Source organism: Macadamia integrifolia, chromosome 8 (assembly GCF_013358625.1).
Source record: "Macadamia integrifolia cultivar HAES 741 chromosome 8, SCU_Mint_v3, whole genome shotgun sequence".
In the NCBI taxonomy this organism is placed as follows: Eukaryota; Viridiplantae; Streptophyta; class Magnoliopsida; order Proteales; family Proteaceae; genus Macadamia; species Macadamia integrifolia.
The window spans coordinates 16568314-16586506 of record NC_056564.1 but is presented as its reverse complement, the minus strand read 5'-3'; the positions used below and the strand labels follow the sequence as shown (position 1 = coordinate 16586506).

The window sequence follows — 18193 nt, the reverse complement described above, 5'->3', positions numbered from 1 at the left end:
GGGGGGGGGTGTGTGGAGGGAGGACAAATAAATTACATCTCTCCAACATCTAATAACAAAACCTTGAGGTTGTAACTTGTGAGGACATCCATATAACACCCTCAGCTCCAAATAAAAACCTTCTCCTGCTCATGCTGAGAAATCCTTGACAAACTCTCCATCCATATACCTATCCACCAAAAAAAAAAAAAAACTCCACCCATCCAGGCCAATGAAATGGCTGTACTATATTTTCTTTCTTCTATAATAAGTGCTTGGTAACCTACCCAAAAAAATAAATAAATAAACCAGCCCTGCATGTCAAACACACTCGAGGAAAGACACAGAAACCCTAATGAAGCCTCTCAAGCATAAAACTTCTAATCGATTAACCCCGATACAGTTCAGATGCACAGAAAAGGGAAGAACCACAGGCCATCAAGACAAGGTCGCTGGTCAGGCTGGACCAAGATTGGAACAGAATTGGACCAAGAGAGTGGTCCAATCAGCTTTATTATTCCTTTTTAAGTCTGTTTATCGTAGTTAGATAGGTTGGATTGGGATGATGACATTCCACACTACCAGCCATATTCTCTCTATTATTTAAAGTGTCTGAGTCAGGATACGCCACTCCATTGCAACCTGCGATGGGGAGTTTTGCTCCAATTTGACTTTTTTTTCTTCTCCTCTTCAGGTCAGTTTTATATAAACATGTAAGGGGCTGTTTCATACCCCATGATTTAATGAATTAAAGAAAGCACGGTTGCTGCAACTTGGTCTGTGGATTTCAGGCTATACATCTGTGGATTCAAATGATGCTGCTGTGGATTCAGTAGCATAGTTCTGCCATAGATTCAGCAGGTAAATCAGACCGATTCCTGATTGACTATCATTCTCCTTTCTATCGATTTTCTCATCACCCATCAGGGAAAAACTTCTAACTTCAAGCCCTGTGAATCCAATATCCTGCTTAAATTTTTAGTTTGAGTTTCAGCTTTGATTTTACTTTTGCTCACTGCTTAACTGCCAAATAATCTGGCTTTATTACTCCACTGAATGGTTTGCTGAATCTGAACATCAGTTTCTGCTTTATTTGGTATTTTTTGGTTCCGATTCGAAAAATCTGACTTTTGTTATTGTTCAAGCTCTCAATAGCTGCTTGCTCATTAAATCAGATCATTATTAGCTCACAGTTTTATGCCCTTAAATCCCTGCAATAAATTTCTGTTTCATTTTGGATTTTAAATTTCCTTCTTATGGTAGGATTTCACCATATCCTGCACTCTGACCATCAATCTGCATCATATTTTAGAGGTTTGCTCTACTAATTAAACTAAGCATTCGACCTAGCTTCTGGCCTGTCAGAGCTGTTTTGACTATTCTCCGGTTACCCCAAATCTGGTTTGGTTCCTACCCCTGCGGTTCTGGATTTCTCTGGGATTTCTGAACCCTGATTCCTTAGGTGATTAGAAAACCCACACCATCCCCCCCCCCCCCAAAAAAAAAAAAAAAGGCCCATTTACTTTGGATGAATTACGGGTAAGGAAGCAATGGAAGCATTACATCCACTTTTTGGTGCCAGTAAGTAAATAATATTAAAGAAGTATTTCCAGGTGTTTAAACCATTAGGTTCAAAATCCACACTAGCACACAAAGTTGGTAAAAATGGAGACCATTTGGAGAGACTCAAAATGAGCCAGAGATATATCAGAGGTCCTCCAGACCATTGAAGCAAAAACATATGTTTCCCCTTGCCACAAAGACAACTGTGAAGAGGTCTTTGACTTGCACAGATCATTACCAAGAGCCCAATCTGTCCATATATAAATCCTAGCACCTCTACTCATGATGTTATACATAATACATTTATGCAAGCATTCACAAACTAAGGAAGAATCCAACAAATCCTTTTCTGTTATGATTAATCAACTGGCCGAACATGAGCCTCACCTGCCACCAAGAATCCATAACTAAACATATCAATATGTCACATAATACAATCCCTACATGTCACCTAATCGTTTTTAGTCAGACCTGGATCCCATAGGAAAATCCTTTATATCTCTCTCCAACACTTTGATGAGTCTGTCAGAATCCTTAAAATTAACATATAGAAGTCTGAAGGTCAGAAAAAGTAGATTTAGCAAAGTGTCCTGCCTCCAAGGGATATGCAGTTCACCATGCCATCTGCTTGTCACAAATATCAGTAAGAAGAATACCACGAGTACATGAAGCCATCAAACTTGAAGTAACAACCATTAGTAAGATTTCAAATTCACAGTGGCTGTTCCAAGATAAGATTTTCATCTACCAAAAAGTTTCGTCAGTTTCATCATCTTCTTTTGGGTAGTCAAATAAGCAAGGAAAGGGAGCTTTCAAGTATCTTGCAGAGATTCATCTTGTCCGTTTGTGTAAAGGATGAAAAAAGGGTCAGAAAGGGGGGAAGAAGAAGATGGCAAAAAAATTGCACACAGAAGCATTGAATGAGTTCTCTTTAGCAAGTGAATTTACACTAAGATCCCCAATAGCGTATTTTTGCCCATAATTCAGGCCCAACTGCTGTCAACAATTACATAGAGGCAAAATCCAAGAATTCAAATTCTGTTGATCAATTGAAGTTTTGCCATTGTGATTGGAATTTTACATCAGGCAATGGAGGACGCTCAAAGTTATCTAATCCCACTGGAGAAGCTAAACACTTGCATAATGCATACCCACGTGAGCATCTCTTCCAATAGATATACGGAACTGACAACTCCCCACCAACCAAATTTTCGTTGGTGGTTTTCTAATCTTCTCTCTTATGGAGTTTCGTTGGTGGTTTTCTAATCTTCTCTCTTATGGAGTTTCGTTGGTGGTTTTCTAATCTTCTCTCTTATGGAGTTTACAGTGGAGAGTTGACCAAAATTAGTTCCACGTGAACTCAAAAACTTTCCAAGGCTAGAAGGCCTCGGAATCTCTTTCCAGAGACGAGAGTTGAAACCATCCCAAAAGCACTTCGTAAGGAGTAGAGATATGCACAGTAGTCAGTCGTTTCATTTCCAATCAAAGAACTGACATCCAGTCTCGGAAATTAAATCTCCACAAGAAAACTCCTCCCTAGTTATCCAAGAATCGTGGGAATGCACGCCGTACAACCGACTACAGTAGTTCACTAATAGCAAGTTTGAAAATACCTAAAACAACAGGTCTGATCTCGGCAATTAATTACGGCCACTGATAAAAAGTTAATGATTCAGTAACAAAGGGGGGAAAAAAACCCATGATCGTTAGCAATAACTCAATATAAGCATAAATATGCAAGAACCCTAAAATGCATCAAAGAACAACTTAAACCCTCCCTCACAGAAAACCCAGCAGTAAACTAACAGGAAGAAAACAAGAAAATGAACCTTTCAGCTCGAGAGTTCCGCTTTTCTTCTTCAGAGAGTTGCACGGACACCCCGAAACGCTCTGCACGACGCATCTTTTTGTCAAGATCGGATACGGGAGCGGCGGCAGCACCCGCAGAGCTCATCGTGGCTTCGGTTTTCTCAGACCCTAATTCCTTCGGTTCTTCTCCTTCCTTCTTGGTAGGATCCGTTGCAGGATTAGAAGGCTGAGTAGATGGATTAGCGGTTTCGTCGAGACGTTCCGTAAGAGACGATAAGTTGGGGGTTGTCTCTAGGGTTTTCTTAGAAAGTGGTTCGTGGATTTCTGACTCATTGGATTTCTGCATATCCGTCGACGCCATTCAAGAAACTTGAGTACCGCTCGTCGTAGCAAGAACCAGGAACAGGGCGAGAAAGAGAGAGAGAGAGAGAGAGAGGGAGACGACGGAGAATCGCCTTGCTACTGATTTTAGATTTTTTAGATTTTTTATTGCATCAACCTTTCCTGTCGTTTACCGAAATTACATTATAACCCTAAAAATAAAAAAATTATATTTAAACCCACCCAAACTTTGTTGAGTATTTTGGTATCACTTTCGCTTCCGCTTGCGTTTCTATACTGTGATTTTTTTTTATCCGTTGGGATCTCAGGGTTATATTTGTCCAAATAAAATTTAGGCCTACCACGTGTCACTAGTATAACCAGGTGTGCAGCCGAGGAAAACCCCGATCGCTAGAGGATATCGAAAGAGGGTTCTCACTTCTTAGTTCTTACCAAGTTTGAAAGTGAAGAACATCGCATATTCCCATCTCTCTGGTAGTGGTGCGTAGCATGGGAGTCATGGGACTCGCTTCTCTCGTCCATGTCCATACTCGATCTCCATCGAAGTCTGATCCAGGTCCTCTAAGGGTTTCATCTTCTTCGCCAATCCGAGCTCAGATACACTCCTTGGTTTTCGTCTCTCACCAGCCCCATTCTTTTTGCTCAGGCATGTAGACTTATACTTAACTTCGATTTCGTTCGTTTCTCCTCTCCCCGCTCCATTTGTCTCTCGATCTTATTCTCATTCTCTTCCTTTATATCTTCGTTGTTTTCCAATTTGCAGTTAGTCGTCGTCTTCGTAGACGTTGTCGTAGTGGTCGGATCCAATTCACTCCAATTGCTTGCGCTAGACGGACTGAGCAAGACGAAGATATATCCATTTCAGGTGAAAATGTTGATTCTGGATTGTTGGTTACAGGTTTTGCATAGACGCTTGGATTTTTAGTAGTATTCGAATTGCAATTCTGTACTGGAATTCGGAAGTTAAAATAATGCGATATACACTGAATAGGACTTGTACAGTGGTAATCGAAGTCATTTGTGTGCTAAAGTGCGACTTCATCTATTTTGAAAGATCGTTTATAGTGGATTTACCAATCCAAACTATGGATTATGCGTTGGCCATTGCGTGCTTTTTTTCATTTTCGATTGTGTTCTTAAGAAATGTTGTCGGTGTCCCCATGGACTGCTGGTTCAGTATCAGGTTAAAATTTTGGTCAAATCTTCCTTCTTTTTCTTGATATTCTTTATTCTAGGCATTGGGTGTAAACAATGCTGGGTACCTTTGCAGTCGACCATTTGATATCTCTATTACTGAATATACAGAACTAAGAGGGCACTATTGTTGGGGCCCTAGATGTAAAAGCGCTGTAAGAAAATTGTGGAATTTGACCTCGCTTAAATGGATGAATCTGGGATTGATTGTTCTTCGGGGCAGAGAAACCCGGGGCAGGCAGGAAGATACGCTAGGCGTAGTAGTCGCTCTGGAGCAGGGTGGAATGACGTGCCAAAACTATGCTAACAAGGATGGAACGGTATTAGTGGCATGAATCAGAAAAATGGCAGCTGTGAACACTAAGACTTTTGATCTAGTTGAACATTGACTTAGAAATTTAACTTTTAATGTCATAGAAAGGGGCTAGAGGTACTCTACGAGTTTCCTTCCAGAGGTTCATTTGAACAATTGGCCAATTCAAGTATCTGCAGATCCTTTGAGGTGGAATCACAGCCGTATTGAGTCAATTCTGTTCCAGTTCCAAATTAGAGTAATGTTATGGTTTTTGGTTGAATCTGAGGAAGGACTAACTATATGTGTACCTCAGGGTTTGTTTCTCTTAAAATTGGGTTTAAGATTCTGGTTATAAACTATGGTGGCTGTCAACAATGAACATGAAACCTCCTTGCAAAGCATATGGCTCAGAATTGGCAGGCTTTAACTTCATCCATTATATGGGGAATATTTCAGGAAATTGGGTGCTGTTCACAGAGGTTTTGGTTCAGAATGGGCAGGCTTTGACTTCATCCATAAAGTTTCTGTTAGTCCGAGGAATTTTTTCCTTTTTTGGAAAATTCAATTCGACCTATAATTAACTTAAATTGTCTTTCCATTTTTTGATGATGGGATGGAGATCATATAGTCTTATCAAGACTATGTTGACATAGGTGGGCTCCAACAATGTACAAATTTCTCTGTCCCCCCTTAAAACCGACATGTAGCTGGTTTATGTATCGTATAATGGAGACTGAAAAAAAAGTGACTTGATTCCGTTCACGTTGATCAAAGGAGGATCTTTTATCTACTGATATACTGGGTAAATTAGTGGATTCCACAAATCCCCTCCAAAAAAAAAAAAAAAAAATTGGGTCCCACATAACGGAAAATGGAGGGAAAATTAGTATCTACTCAGTTAATGATGGGTTGACAAAATTCTGAACTTTAGTTGAGTTTACTATTGTTATAAGATAACCTCATAAATTGACATGAAGCCATCTCCGTATACCATGGAATCTTGAATGTGCAATCGTGGGAAGTTTTAAAATCTAGTAAGTAGGATTATGCTGATGTATTATCTTTTTATGTAGCAATTTTCTTTTGAAGGATGTTAGAGCTATAGATCTAAAGTTTGTCTTGAATGAACCTTAGAATTTTAGAAATGAAAGGAAGATTTTATTTAGTTCTGATCTTCTTCAATGCTATATGTTGGTTGTCTTGTTTTTGCAATGGTTCCAAGGCGTGTATTGGTGCTTATTTCTCCTGAAATCTCATCTAAACGTTTTGACTTTTCCACTGATTCCCTTAAACTTCTGTGAGTTTTAGCAGATTCCATGGCCTTCCATAACTTCTATGATATACTTCCAAATCTGAGGGATCCCAGTTCATACAATAAGTGAGGTCTAGAAACTTGCTCTAAGTCTTAAGTCTAATGTTCTTGCATACTCTTTAAGCTTTTGTTAGTACTCGTTCAATTCTAAACTTCAAATCATCACATTACTAATTTCGTAAAGAGTTTAAAGCTCTTATATTTATGGTCTTTTTTTTAAATGTTACATCAGGAGTAATTTTAGTAGGCATATGTTTTTATACAAGAAGCTTTACTATGGTTTTCTTGAGGGCATATAATCATGAATATAGAGTTTCTTAATCTAGTCAGCCTTGTGGGGGAGAACCAATCCTTCTAAATTCTAATCTAGATCTGATGGATTGATAATGGCCCTCTTACGCTGATATATTTTATCCATTTTGATGTCTACTGGGAACTTTTCTATGCTCTAATTTTATATTACTTATATGTGTCAGAGCCCTCCAAGAAAACATTTCGGAATCATGCAGTTTCCCTGTAGTCTGTTTGAATATAATGTGATGGTGAAATGGATCTGCAGAAGAAACTGAGAGGACCAGTTCTGAATCATCTGATGTCATTAACAGTAACGACAATGCCACCAACACAGTCCCATCTGTTGGAACTCCGGAAGGGAAAATTCAGGGACCAGATCATGGTTATGTTTCATCTGTTAGAACTGTTGCTTTATGTGTGCGTACCTTTTCACTGATAGTTCTTGACAACTCAGTTATTGATTTTTCTGCCATTTTCTAGATTAAAAAGCAGCATAATCCTTCATTTTGCAGGTGTCCACAGCCGTAGCATTTGGTCTTGGTGTAGGTTTGATGGAAGGAGTTGGCAAGGCGTCTGAGTTTTTTGCAGGGTATGCTAACTGTTACGAGCATCAATCTGTTCGTATGCTAACTGTTATGAGCATCAATATGTTCGATTCTATAGATGTTTCCCACTTAAAATGTTTAAAATATTCTTTATTTTTTATTTTTTATTTTTGGGTGGGGAGGGGAGAGGGAGGGAAACTGGGAAAACTTTTTCTTTGCTTTTTTGTTTTGAATTTTCTTGTAATGTGAGGTTGATTACTAAATATGTATCTTTGCATCTAACCTGCTTTCAATATTAATGCCCATCAAAAAAGATGAATGCAATATGAATCAAAATAATAATAATAAAAAAAAAATGTGAAACTTGTTGGGTTAGTTTGTGTGACTTGTTAGTTGAGGGGAGTTTGTCTTGAATCACGTTATGATTAATGGTTGCATCATTCATTTAAAGGGGGATCTTGCATACTTTTAAAGGAGGGGACATTTTTTTTTTTAAATTTTAAAATGTTCTTATGAGCTCTGGTAGTGAAAACTTCATAATTTTTGTTTTGAGTTCCATGATTACAATTTTCCATTTGTTCAATATATAATTTGACATGAATTGCACAATCTCTTCAAGTTTGGTATTTGTAATTTATGATATTTTCAGGTACTTGCTGGAGCAAAGTTTGTCGGTGGACAATCTATTTGTCTTTATTTTGATTTTCAAGTACTTTAAAGTGCCAATCATTTATCAGGTGCCTTAATAGTATGCAAATTCATTTTCTTATTGTACTATTTTACTAAGAGTGTTTACTACATTTAAGGATTTCTTTTTGTCATGTCGAAATATAGAGCCGGGTGCTTTCATACGGTATTGCTGGTGCAATTATCTTTCGGTCATTAATCATACTTCTTGGAACAGCCACACTTCAGGTTCACTTTGTTAACAATTTGGTGCATTTATATGTTCTCTTAAACATTACATTATCCGTTTCAATTTATGAAATTCCTTACTTAACTGTGCGTATTATTTTCAGAGGTTTGAGGCAGTGAATCTTCTACTGGCTGCGATACTTATTTACTCATCATTCAAGGTGTATTTCTTATCTTTATTAACAGTTCAATGCAATATAGTTGTTTTATTCGTGTGCATTTCTTGAAACAAGGAATTCCTTTTACCTTTGATCTAATGACATGCTCATTTTGTGATAGCTTTTTACTGGAGAAGAGGAAGAGAATGACCTCTCAAACAATTTTATTGTGAAGACATGCCAGAAGTTTATACCTGTCACCTGTAACCTTCATTCTCATAAGTTTCCTCCCCCTTGGTCTATTTTCTGTTCTGTCTGTTGGTTTGGTTTGTATTGGTTGTTCATGGAAGTATGGAACCATTCATATTGTCTTCTCTGACATGGCTTGGAGAAAAATATTACTACTGTTTGGGGGCAGCCTTGCCTAAACACTGAAGTTAAAACATTGTCAACTGAGCTGTAACACTCTCACGTTATGCCATATTTTCCTTGGTATTCATTAGTGAACTTGTTGGTAATAACATGGAAGTAATCAGTTGACACCACTAAATGTTTTGATTGTGAATGGTCAGTATTATTCTTTTATTATATTTGACTTGATATTTTAGAGTATGTAGGATGTTATGTTTGACTAAGCTTGCTACCATCGTGCTATGTTTATCCTTAAAATATTTAAACACAACAGCAGAATGCTTGAAGCATGCTTATATGTGGTTATTGAGGGGGATCAGTTAGGTATGGTATGGATTCTCTTATAGAAAATCTGACCTTATCAAATATTGGCTATATTTTATTGTGAATTGAAAAATGGATGTACAGTGTGCAAGCTTTTAAAGAAAATAGATAAAAAATTACAGTATTTTCTTTTCTATTTCTTGAACACTTTGCTTTCTTCCTAATTTCCCCTCCCATATTTCCTCATGATACAGCTGATTATGATGGTGATCGGTTCATAACAATCCAGGATGGTGTATGGAAGGTAAGTGATGCAAGGCAACTAGGGATAACCACAATAGAAATTGGATCACCATAATTTTTTTTAAAAATTTTCTGGAAGGGACTAAATGGCAATTCAATTAGGCCTAAAGATATTGCATAATAAGTCTCTATTGGAAGCCTACTTAAATCCGCAATGAAAAATAGAAAAAGGAAGCCTACTTAGATTAAATTTTTGAAAATTAAAAATCCCATCATAGATTGGTAGTCTGCTAATATTTTGGTCATAATCCTTCAATTTTGCTCAGGTTAACCAAGTTTTGTTTTCATTGGAAAAATATCTGAACATACTTTCAAGTGACATTACAATTATGTTGAACTGATGAGTTTTGACCCTGAAAATTTAGCGTAAAAAGGAAAGTGAACGAATAAGTATCCACTATAACTGGGTTCAACCATCCATCTGGTTTGGTCAAAACAAGGTATGAAACCATAAATATCCCTGATTTTGGTGGAGCTGCTGAAAGTCAATGAAAGAGAAGGATAAGCCCTGGGAAAGGATGAAACAAGTTTGAACTCTTCTTCTAGAAAAATGCTTAAATTGACTGTCAAGATTCTGACTCTTTGTGCTTCTAGTTGCTCAACTTCTTTTTCTCCTTTTTCTGCAAGTAAAGAACTGTTAACTAGGAGTCTAGGACTAACATGACCCAAATCCAATTGGAAACAAAAGTTGTTTAGCCCAATATATGAGAGATACCTCTGTCGTCCCAAAATAAGGAAATTCAGAAATGACAAATCAAGAACCAAACATGATTTGAATTATCATAATATCTGTTTTTTCTGCATCAGCTGGTGAGATTATAGCTTCAGGTTAACAATTTCAGTCTTGCCACATTTCCAATGTTGCTGTTACTGACCATGCTGAGTGTATGCTAAGAATAAGGCAATATGGATTTGGTCGTATTAGTATTCATCAGCATATCACTTGGTAGTGTAGATGTAACTATGTTTTGATAGTTATACTTGATCTTATAACGATCTTGAACATATTGGGCAGGCCACACCATTGCTTCTCACAGTAGCAGTTATTGAGCTCAGTGATATTGCTTTTGCTGTAGGGTTTCTAATACCTTATCCATGTCCCACATTTAATGTTTTCTCTGGTTTACGTTAAAATGAGAATTCTGTGGTAATCTTTTATTCCTTCAGGTTGACTCAATACCGGCAGTTTTTGGTGTTACACGAGATCCTTTCATAGTCGTCTCTTCGAATTTATTCGCCATTTTAGGTAATTTCTGTTTTATTTCTGTCTTCAATCTTATACTTTCTCTTGTCATTGAAACAATTCGAAATTATAAGTATCATATTACTTTGCCATGTAGGGTTAAGGTCGCTGTACGTGCTTATTTCTGAAAGTATGTCTGAGTTGGAGTATTTGCAGGTGACACAATTTTTCTCTACCTGAATCTATGTGAATAAATTTTCACTAGCTTTTTATTATATAAGGTTCTTGTTTTACACCCTATGTTCAAATCTGTACCTGCATGTGGCAATATAGAGTTCTAAGCATATGAACCTGGTGAAAATACCATCACCTGATTGTGATTCTTGAATAATTAATTCTTACAGTACTATGATTTATTATTACTTGTTTTCTCACCCAACCCATTTAGTTGGGATGAGGCATAATTGAGTCGAGTTCAGTTTTATAAGGAAGTGTAGGTGTAGGGGTATTGTGATACTTGGAATTTATGCAAGGTTTTGCAAATAATTTATTTGATAGAAACCATCTGCGCAAAATTGTAGCAGTGTCTTTGCCAATTTTAGTTTTAGTTGGGGGAGATAAGTGTAATGGTTTTTAGTGTTATCATACTTTTGCATGACAAAATCTATTCTGTTGAGGCTTTGTAAGCCTTGCAGTTCAGTATCAATTAAGGCATTTATTGGGTTTTATGTAGCCTCGAGTGTTTTTTTTTTTCTTTTTCAGGCTTAGGCTGGAGAGACTTGATCAGTCACGAACCGTACATATATCAACTATCTCGTTCCCCCTTCCCCAGATTCGGTGTTGTCACTTGTTTTTATGGAATCTAATGGTGTTGCAACATATGAATGACAAGATGCTTGGACATTCTCGCTTCCCCTTGTCATAGTTTTGTTTTTTTACTTCATAATCACCATATTGATAATTATAGACCACCATTTAAAGCATAACCTTTCTATTTTCCCAGCCTGCTATCAGCATTGTTCTGGGTTTTATTGGGTGCAAGATGATCTCCGACTTCTTCGGTGGGTATCATCAAACCACAAATTTCACAGCCTTTATTTTCTCTGTTTTTTTTAACCCATGGAGGTACATTTAGCTTGACCATTCTTCCTGCAGGATACCATGTGTCAACTGAGGTTTCTCTGGGTTTCGTAGCTACTTGTCTTAGTGGTGGGGTGCTGTTGAGTCTCATGAGGAAGTCCGACTGAAGGAACTGATGAAGAAAAGAATGGATGTGAAGATTTGTATTTCTTGTTCTCCCTTTGAGTACTGGTCAAGCTGCCATGTTGCTCATTTTCATTTCCTTCCGAGTTTTCGGTCAATTCTTCAGGAAGTTGACATGGTGATTGAAGGTTTCTGTAATTATTCATGGGTTGGTTAGTGTTCCTTGTTCCATGATTACTTAACCAAGAACCTGTGAACTCATTGCTACTGTAGATGGGATTTTTTGTATTTTAGTTGCATCTTAGGGAGCTATGTAGTCTTCTCAAAGAGTTTAATTTAATGAAGAATGTTACAAGAGCATCTTTACAATAGTGAAGAAAATTTGTACATCCAGAGCTTAATTACATGTAGATGAATTTTAGTGTACTACTGGTTCACTAGGCAATTGCAAATTCTCCTTTGCCTTTGTTTGCCCTTGTTTGCAATACGTATGGATATTAATCAAACCAGTATGAGTGCTGCTTTTAAATTCTATTAAGTAGAAATGAAATTTCAAATTTTCAATGTGTGGAAAATCACCCGAAATTAAGAGCATTTTTGGAATCCATTTAAATTAGCCGTGCCATCCACTGCGCTACAAGCACATTCAATGCAATGGGAGGTTGGAAAGAGATTTATGACCTCCCGATTCTCTTCATCTTGGGTGAAGAAATTTTCTCCACAGCCAACCCCTATCTTTTGATGCACCCCTTGACAAATAAAGAAGAATTTTATTTTGTTTACTGGTATTGTAACTGCTACCTTGTGCTTCAAAAATTGGGATGAGAATGGCCATCCTGATTCTGAACAATCCGACTGATCTCTGCAAAATGTAGGGTTAAGACTAGTCGAGATTGATTCTGACCATTATTTTTTTAACCGTAACATTCCTCAGATCGAAATCAGCCAGGATGGGGGAACCTAATCCAGATCCCGATTCCAGGTTTTTTAATCCTTGATGTACCTTCAACCAAAAAAAAATGTCCTTGCTGGTAACTCAAGTATTCTGTCACACTCCCTACTCATCACAACTAGAAAGAGGTAGACAGGACCATAATTGGCTCTGCCTAGGCCTGCTCATCCGGCGATGAGGATGCTTAAACTACTCAATACCACAGTTTGTAGTGAAGAGGGTTGTGAAAGATTTGAGGTGACACACCGTGGAATTACAATAGCTTTTGTTGTCTCAGGTATGATGAAGCAATTAGAAATTCAATTTTCCTAATATGTTCCCTGCCAGAAGTATGTCAAGCTAAAGCATACGTGATCCCAAGAATGTTGCATGCCATGTTTTGTAAGATCCGGGAGAATTTGATCAACAAATACATGTAATGAATGCAAATTACCAACGGATCTGCCATATACGTATTACGGCAGTTGAGCATGACTTGTACAAGTGGCTTTATTTCTTGGTAGGAAAACCTGCCCAATTGTTAAGTACCTGGAATTGAAGGAAATTGTGCCAACGTCAGTTGGTAAAACTTTACATTGAGTTCTATCACCGATGTCACAGAACTAATTATTCTCGAGACAGTAAAACAGTTAGCAAGTCTGCGAGGATAACCATTTGCCATTGCCATCATCCTCATCACTCATCTCTTGAGTTGCTGGAATTGATATATTTCTTCACAGCCTTGCAGTGGCTGGAGTACTGGTCTCCAGTTCAATGTTTTAATCGGAGACCAAGTCAGGCACAAGGGTGTTGCAAAGATCTGTTGTCATCAGAAACTTCAATCCGAATGGTGGGAAGTCATATCCATCATTAGTCTTTAGTTCCTAACCACAGATCTGGTGTCATCAGAAGCTGCATGGGATGCTCATAGCAGCTACTCAGCGCATGGCAGAGAGATCGATTATCTTGATTCAGTACTTCAAAAGCCTCTTTAAGATTGATCTCATGCCTTGCAACAAGTTTTACATTGACTCTTCGGACTGAGAAATGGCACAGAAGCTCAAATAAAGAGCACTGGGATTAGAAACGCCACCTGAAGGGTGGAGCTCACAGTCAAAATCTTCTTCGTCCTCCTGAAAATACATGCCATCTACATAAAAATGATGATTAAAACAAGAGAAACATAATTGATGATTAAAAGCTGACTAGTTACATTTACAATGATGATAGGATTTAGTTGATTCATCATAGTACAACTTAATTAACTACTCTCTTCTAATTAAAATAGGTAGTGCATTCATACTCTGGTGGAAATATTATCAACCACTAGTAATTATGTAGTTGAACTGGCGGTGGGCATTTGACCGTGGCCCAGTTGTAATCGCTTGGGAAGTAGCAAGTAGGGTACGCTTACCCCCCCCCCCCCCCACACACACACACAGGGTTTGTGCTTTTTCCTAGGATCAGCCCTATCCAAGTATTACTTTCAAGCCTACATCATCTTTCAGTTTCTCTTGTGCAGGTTTTACTGGTTTATGAGCTCACTGGATGATTAAGACCTACAACCAATCATTAGTAAATATAATGTTCATATCACTGTCCAAGGCCAGTAATGTAACAAGCTGCCCTAGGAAAGCCGTGGTTTACCATATGTTATGAAGTATTGGGTTTACTCCCCTGCACAATGGCCACGGGTAAATTATCAATTGCTCAACCAAGCCCAACTGAGCCTCAGATTTTTGCTCCCTAGACCCAAGACAAGTGGAAACAATAAAAACCAACCCAAACTTTTTTATATTTTTATTAATTTCTTCCTCCGGCTCAGGAAGCATTAGGTAAACCTACTGCTAAAATGCCCATGTTACCAACTACAGAAAAATGTGTCCCTCAATAAATATCAATTGGCAGCAAATACTAACAGCATATCCTCAATTAATAGTTCCTGCGATACACCCCTCCCCTGAAAGGAAGGATGTAATTGATTCTTTTCATTTTTTGGTTGGGTTAGGCGGGTTTGGGTAAACCAATTGCCCATGATGAATCCAACCAAATAATTCTCGTAACATATTCCATAGTTTCCATTTAAAAAGGCCCAAGCACCCGGAAAAAAATAGATTTTGCATATGATACACAGCAGCAAAGAGAGGATAACAAGTTACAGTAAAATAAGGTAATGATTGTCTAGTTAACTAGAGCTAGCCTAGGATGAATTTGAAATGGCCAGCTTGCTTACCTTTAGGTAGGATCATCACAGACGGCAATCTGTAAATTCGAGTGATCCTGATCGGTCACATATTGCCTGATGAAAGCTCTTCTCCACCAGACCTCAAATGCTCTCTGGATATTGGGGCAATCATCTCCTTTGTTCAAGAATCGGTCAAACCAATTCAATAATATAGCCTGCTGCTGTGATAGTGGCAATGTAAGAATCATCTGACTCAATCCATCCTCCACCAATTTCTTATCAACTGATCTACAAGCTCTCCTCATCCATCCAAAGTCTTCATATAGAGCTTCCAACCATGTTGATAGCAAAGAATATCTAGCATCTTTTGGCAACAAGATTTGCCCTCTCCCAACTGCAATACACAGCTGAGCGGTGATCCTGCTAATTTCATACCGATACATTGAGGGGATCTTCGAATGAAGGATAGCAAGCTCTTTCTGATCTGCCCACAATGTCACAAACTCGTTGGCTATCTTCTTTTCAATCAGAATACCAGTAATCCATTGCATATTGTCAGCTTCTCGAGCAATCTCACCCATTAGCACTCCTCGATCCCGCCTGCTCTCATCCAAGCTTGCAGCTTCAGATAAACAAAGTACAAGAGAACTAAGGCATCCGTGGCACAGATGGTAGAGGGTTTCTCGAGATACATCAACCCTGTTACGCTTGCTGTGAGCAATGGTGTCCTCTCTGAGCAGACCAGATACCAGAGTCTTCATTTCTCGTCGGGCTTTATCATCCTTGGCTTGTAGAACACTGCTGAGGAGTCGCATGAAGATCTCATCAGATCCAGCTGAACTAGAAGGCTCTACTGAAATTCTTTGCAGAACTTCTGTGACTGAATCATGAAGCTGGAGTTGAGTGAGGTGAGATATAACTTTCTCCTCTTCATCCTCGGACCATGGGGCTGCTTCCAAATATTCCAGACAAGAAACTATCCCAGCATCAAAATTAATAGCTGCGGAAACCTGTCAAAGAATTACAGATATTACAAAGATCCACCATGATGGAACACAATGAGTGGAATAACATACAGGCTAAAGCAAACAGCAAGCAGAAATTATAAACTATTGAACTTGCTGAAAAACAAAAATATGAATCCAGATTTTGTCTTCTGTAAGAAATCTAGGGTCAGATTTTGTTACCAAGAACAACATTTTACTTTCAAGAAGGGTTTTCCCACTACATAACTAAATATATATAAAAATATAATAATAAAAACGAGCCTGTAAGAGGCACAAAATACTGTGAGAATTAATAGGTTACTATGCATCCTCAACCAAACAATGATCTACTCCAGTATGTTGCCTGCATATACAACAGGAGTGTATGGTCCTGGACTCCTGCCAGTGCCACACACCAAAAATTTAAAGCGAAAGGAGAAAAAAAGACAAGGATGTTGGACTCTAATAAGCAAAACTGAAGTTTAATGATTGAAACCACATTTAAATGATAAAATATAGAAAAAATCTTACGGAAGAAAAATAAGAGGTAAACTATACCCACCACCTCTCCCCCACCGCAAACACCCTCCCCCCCCAAAAAAAAAAAGAGGGAGAGATCGAGAGGTAATTATTTCAGTTAAAAGTAACGGTAATAATAATATGCTACTCTTGCTTAACACACGATTATTAAAGATAGTATATGATTTTTGTATCCTGAAATTACAAGAAGGCAAAGTTCTATCTAAATAGAGATGCACGAATAGACTGGTGGATCCGATCGAAATTTCAACGCAGAATTAGTAAGGTTTAATCATGTTTGGCAAAGTATTCATTTTTAAGCTTGATTTTCCTTCCCTTTGTTTCCCTTGCAACAAGACGGATCCAAAGGGAAATTATCACCTGCTTTCTTTCCATTATTTTTGATAATCACCATATTAAGCAGTTCAGAGTAACGCCAGAAAGAAAGAAAGAAAGAAAGAAAAAGAAAAGCATCTTGGATTGAGAATTAAAGAACAGCCACAGTAGCCACATACATAAAGAGATTCTATTGCAAGAAAACCTATTATATGTATATAATATAAAGACGAGGAATATACTACCTTGAGCAAACCCAACACCTTACGAACCTCCTCATTCGTCAATCTCTTCTTCAAATCGTCACAATACATCATGACCACAGTCTCCACATAAATCTCCACATCGTCGCAATCGCAGATCTCCACAGAATGAGAAACGTCCCCATCTTGCCCAAGCTTCTCCGCAAAGAAACGGCTCCGACCGGCGAGCACCCGGCTATGCACGTTCATAGAAACCCTAAAGCCGTCTTTGGAGCTGATGGTAAGCTTCACATCACCTACATTCCCACCATTGAGGTTGTGAAATGGAGCTTCAGCCAAGATCCTGGAAACCCTCTTCTGGAGCTCTTGATGCTTGTCAACGACACGCCTGGAATCGGACATCATATCGAATAGGGAGGAAGGGCTGGATCTAAGCTTATCAGAGAAAGCAGGAGGAGGAGAAGGGTTGGAGGGAGAAGAGGAAGGAGAAACCCTAGAAACCATCCTTGAAGGAGAAAAACAGAGAGATGGGTTTGGGATGAAACCCTGCTTTATCATTGTCGAGACCTCTCTGGATTTCAGTATATTCTCAGCCGCCATAGGGAGGAAGACAGACAGCACTGGTGTCAAAGCTCAGAACTCTTCTAATCCAGACTCCACTCGAGATCGAGAGGAGGAACTTCACTGAAAGATCAGTGAGTAGAGAATTCTTGAATCTTTAACAGATAGGAAGAACATTATCTTCGTTACAACAGAAATGACGAAAGAAACGCAGAGGATTGCAATGAGCTCATCGAGCTGAGTGATAAGATCATTGAGATGAGAGACACCAACACACATGAACACCTTTAATTGGAGACTGACACAGAGAGTACTGTGTAATGAGCAGAAACCAGTGACTCTCTGACTGAGTTCGTTAGGCGGGGCCGGGGAGTCGGTAGGGCCGTAGTGGAATTCCCTGTGGTCGTCGCGTGGTCGTCGCTGGAATTCATGAAATGCAGCTACCGTTTTTTAATTTTCGCAGCATTAATAATATGGGCCAACGAGGGGCACATGGACATAATATGGGGTGTTTTTGTTTTTTAATATCATAAGGGTTGTGGTTTGTCTTGGCATAGGGCCTGAGATGGGAGTTTTCATATTCCCATCAATAAATTAGTGCAGGTGTTTTTTGGCCGAGAGCTCCTCTTGCTCAAGAGTAAGGGTGCAAGCCCTTAGAAAGGAGAGGGTGATTATTATTTCATGCCTTGTTTCTGTTTCGCACGAAAGTAAACTATGTCTCAATAAATTGAAAGAATGGTAGGTTTTTTTTTTTTTTTTTTT

General features: G+C 38.5%; 3 protein-coding genes across 11 annotated transcripts in view; 1 reads left to right on the top strand and 2 right to left on the bottom strand.

Moving 5' to 3' along the window:
• LOC122085911 (protein MODIFIER OF SNC1 11-like) overlaps positions 1–3821 on the bottom strand; it is a 7018-nt gene extending 3197 nt beyond the window's left edge. For 5 of the 6 annotated variants that reach the window (XM_042654521.1, XM_042654522.1, XM_042654523.1 and 2 more), the window contains exon 1: positions 3372–3820. In XM_042654521.1, coding sequence (XP_042510455.1) covers positions 3372–3712 — 341 coding nt within the window. In that variant the 5' untranslated portion in view covers positions 3713–3820. Of the gene's footprint in view, positions 1–3371 lie in introns of all 6 variants that reach the window. The other variant, XM_042654526.1, reaches the window with a different exon arrangement.
• Positions 3822–4077: 256 nt separating this feature from the next.
• On the top strand, positions 4078–12099 carry LOC122085910 (thylakoid membrane protein TERC, chloroplastic). 3 transcript variants are annotated; one of them, XR_006142267.1, is made up of 14 exons: positions 4078–4339; positions 4457–4558; positions 7054–7205; positions 7301–7377; positions 7983–8070; positions 8168–8248; positions 8353–8409; positions 8528–8609; positions 9276–9325; positions 10340–10396; positions 10492–10570; positions 10665–10723; positions 11270–11568; positions 11663–11753. XR_006142267.1 is itself a non-coding variant. In XM_042654519.1 (14 exons), the coding sequence occupies exons 1-14, from the start codon at positions 4183–4185 to the stop codon at positions 11752–11754; spliced, it is 1191 nt and encodes a 396-aa protein (XP_042510453.1). In that variant the 5' UTR covers positions 4079–4182; the 3' UTR covers positions 11755–12099. The 3 variants fall into 3 exon arrangements, 2 of the variants coding, with proteins under 2 accessions (XP_042510454.1, XP_042510453.1); XM_042654519.1 differs by having other exon boundaries at positions 4079–4339; positions 11511–11568; positions 11663–12099; XM_042654520.1 differs by lacking the exon at positions 11270–11568 and having other exon boundaries at positions 11663–12099.
• A 1038-nt stretch (positions 12100–13137) lies between these two features.
• Positions 13138–17850, bottom strand: LOC122087502 (BTB/POZ domain-containing protein At5g60050). 2 transcript variants are annotated; one of them, XM_042656654.1, is made up of 3 exons: positions 16913–17850; positions 14875–15836; positions 13138–13791 (listed from the first exon to the last, which is right to left on the bottom strand). In XM_042656654.1, the coding sequence occupies exons 1-2, from the start codon at positions 17468–17470 to the stop codon at positions 14877–14879; spliced, it is 1518 nt and encodes a 505-aa protein (XP_042512588.1). In that variant the 5' UTR covers positions 17471–17850; the 3' UTR covers positions 13138–13791; positions 14875–14876. The 2 variants fall into 2 exon arrangements, with proteins under 2 accessions (XP_042512588.1, XP_042512589.1); XM_042656655.1 differs by having other exon boundaries at positions 13138–13774.
• Between the last annotated feature and the right edge of the window lie 343 nt (positions 17851–18193).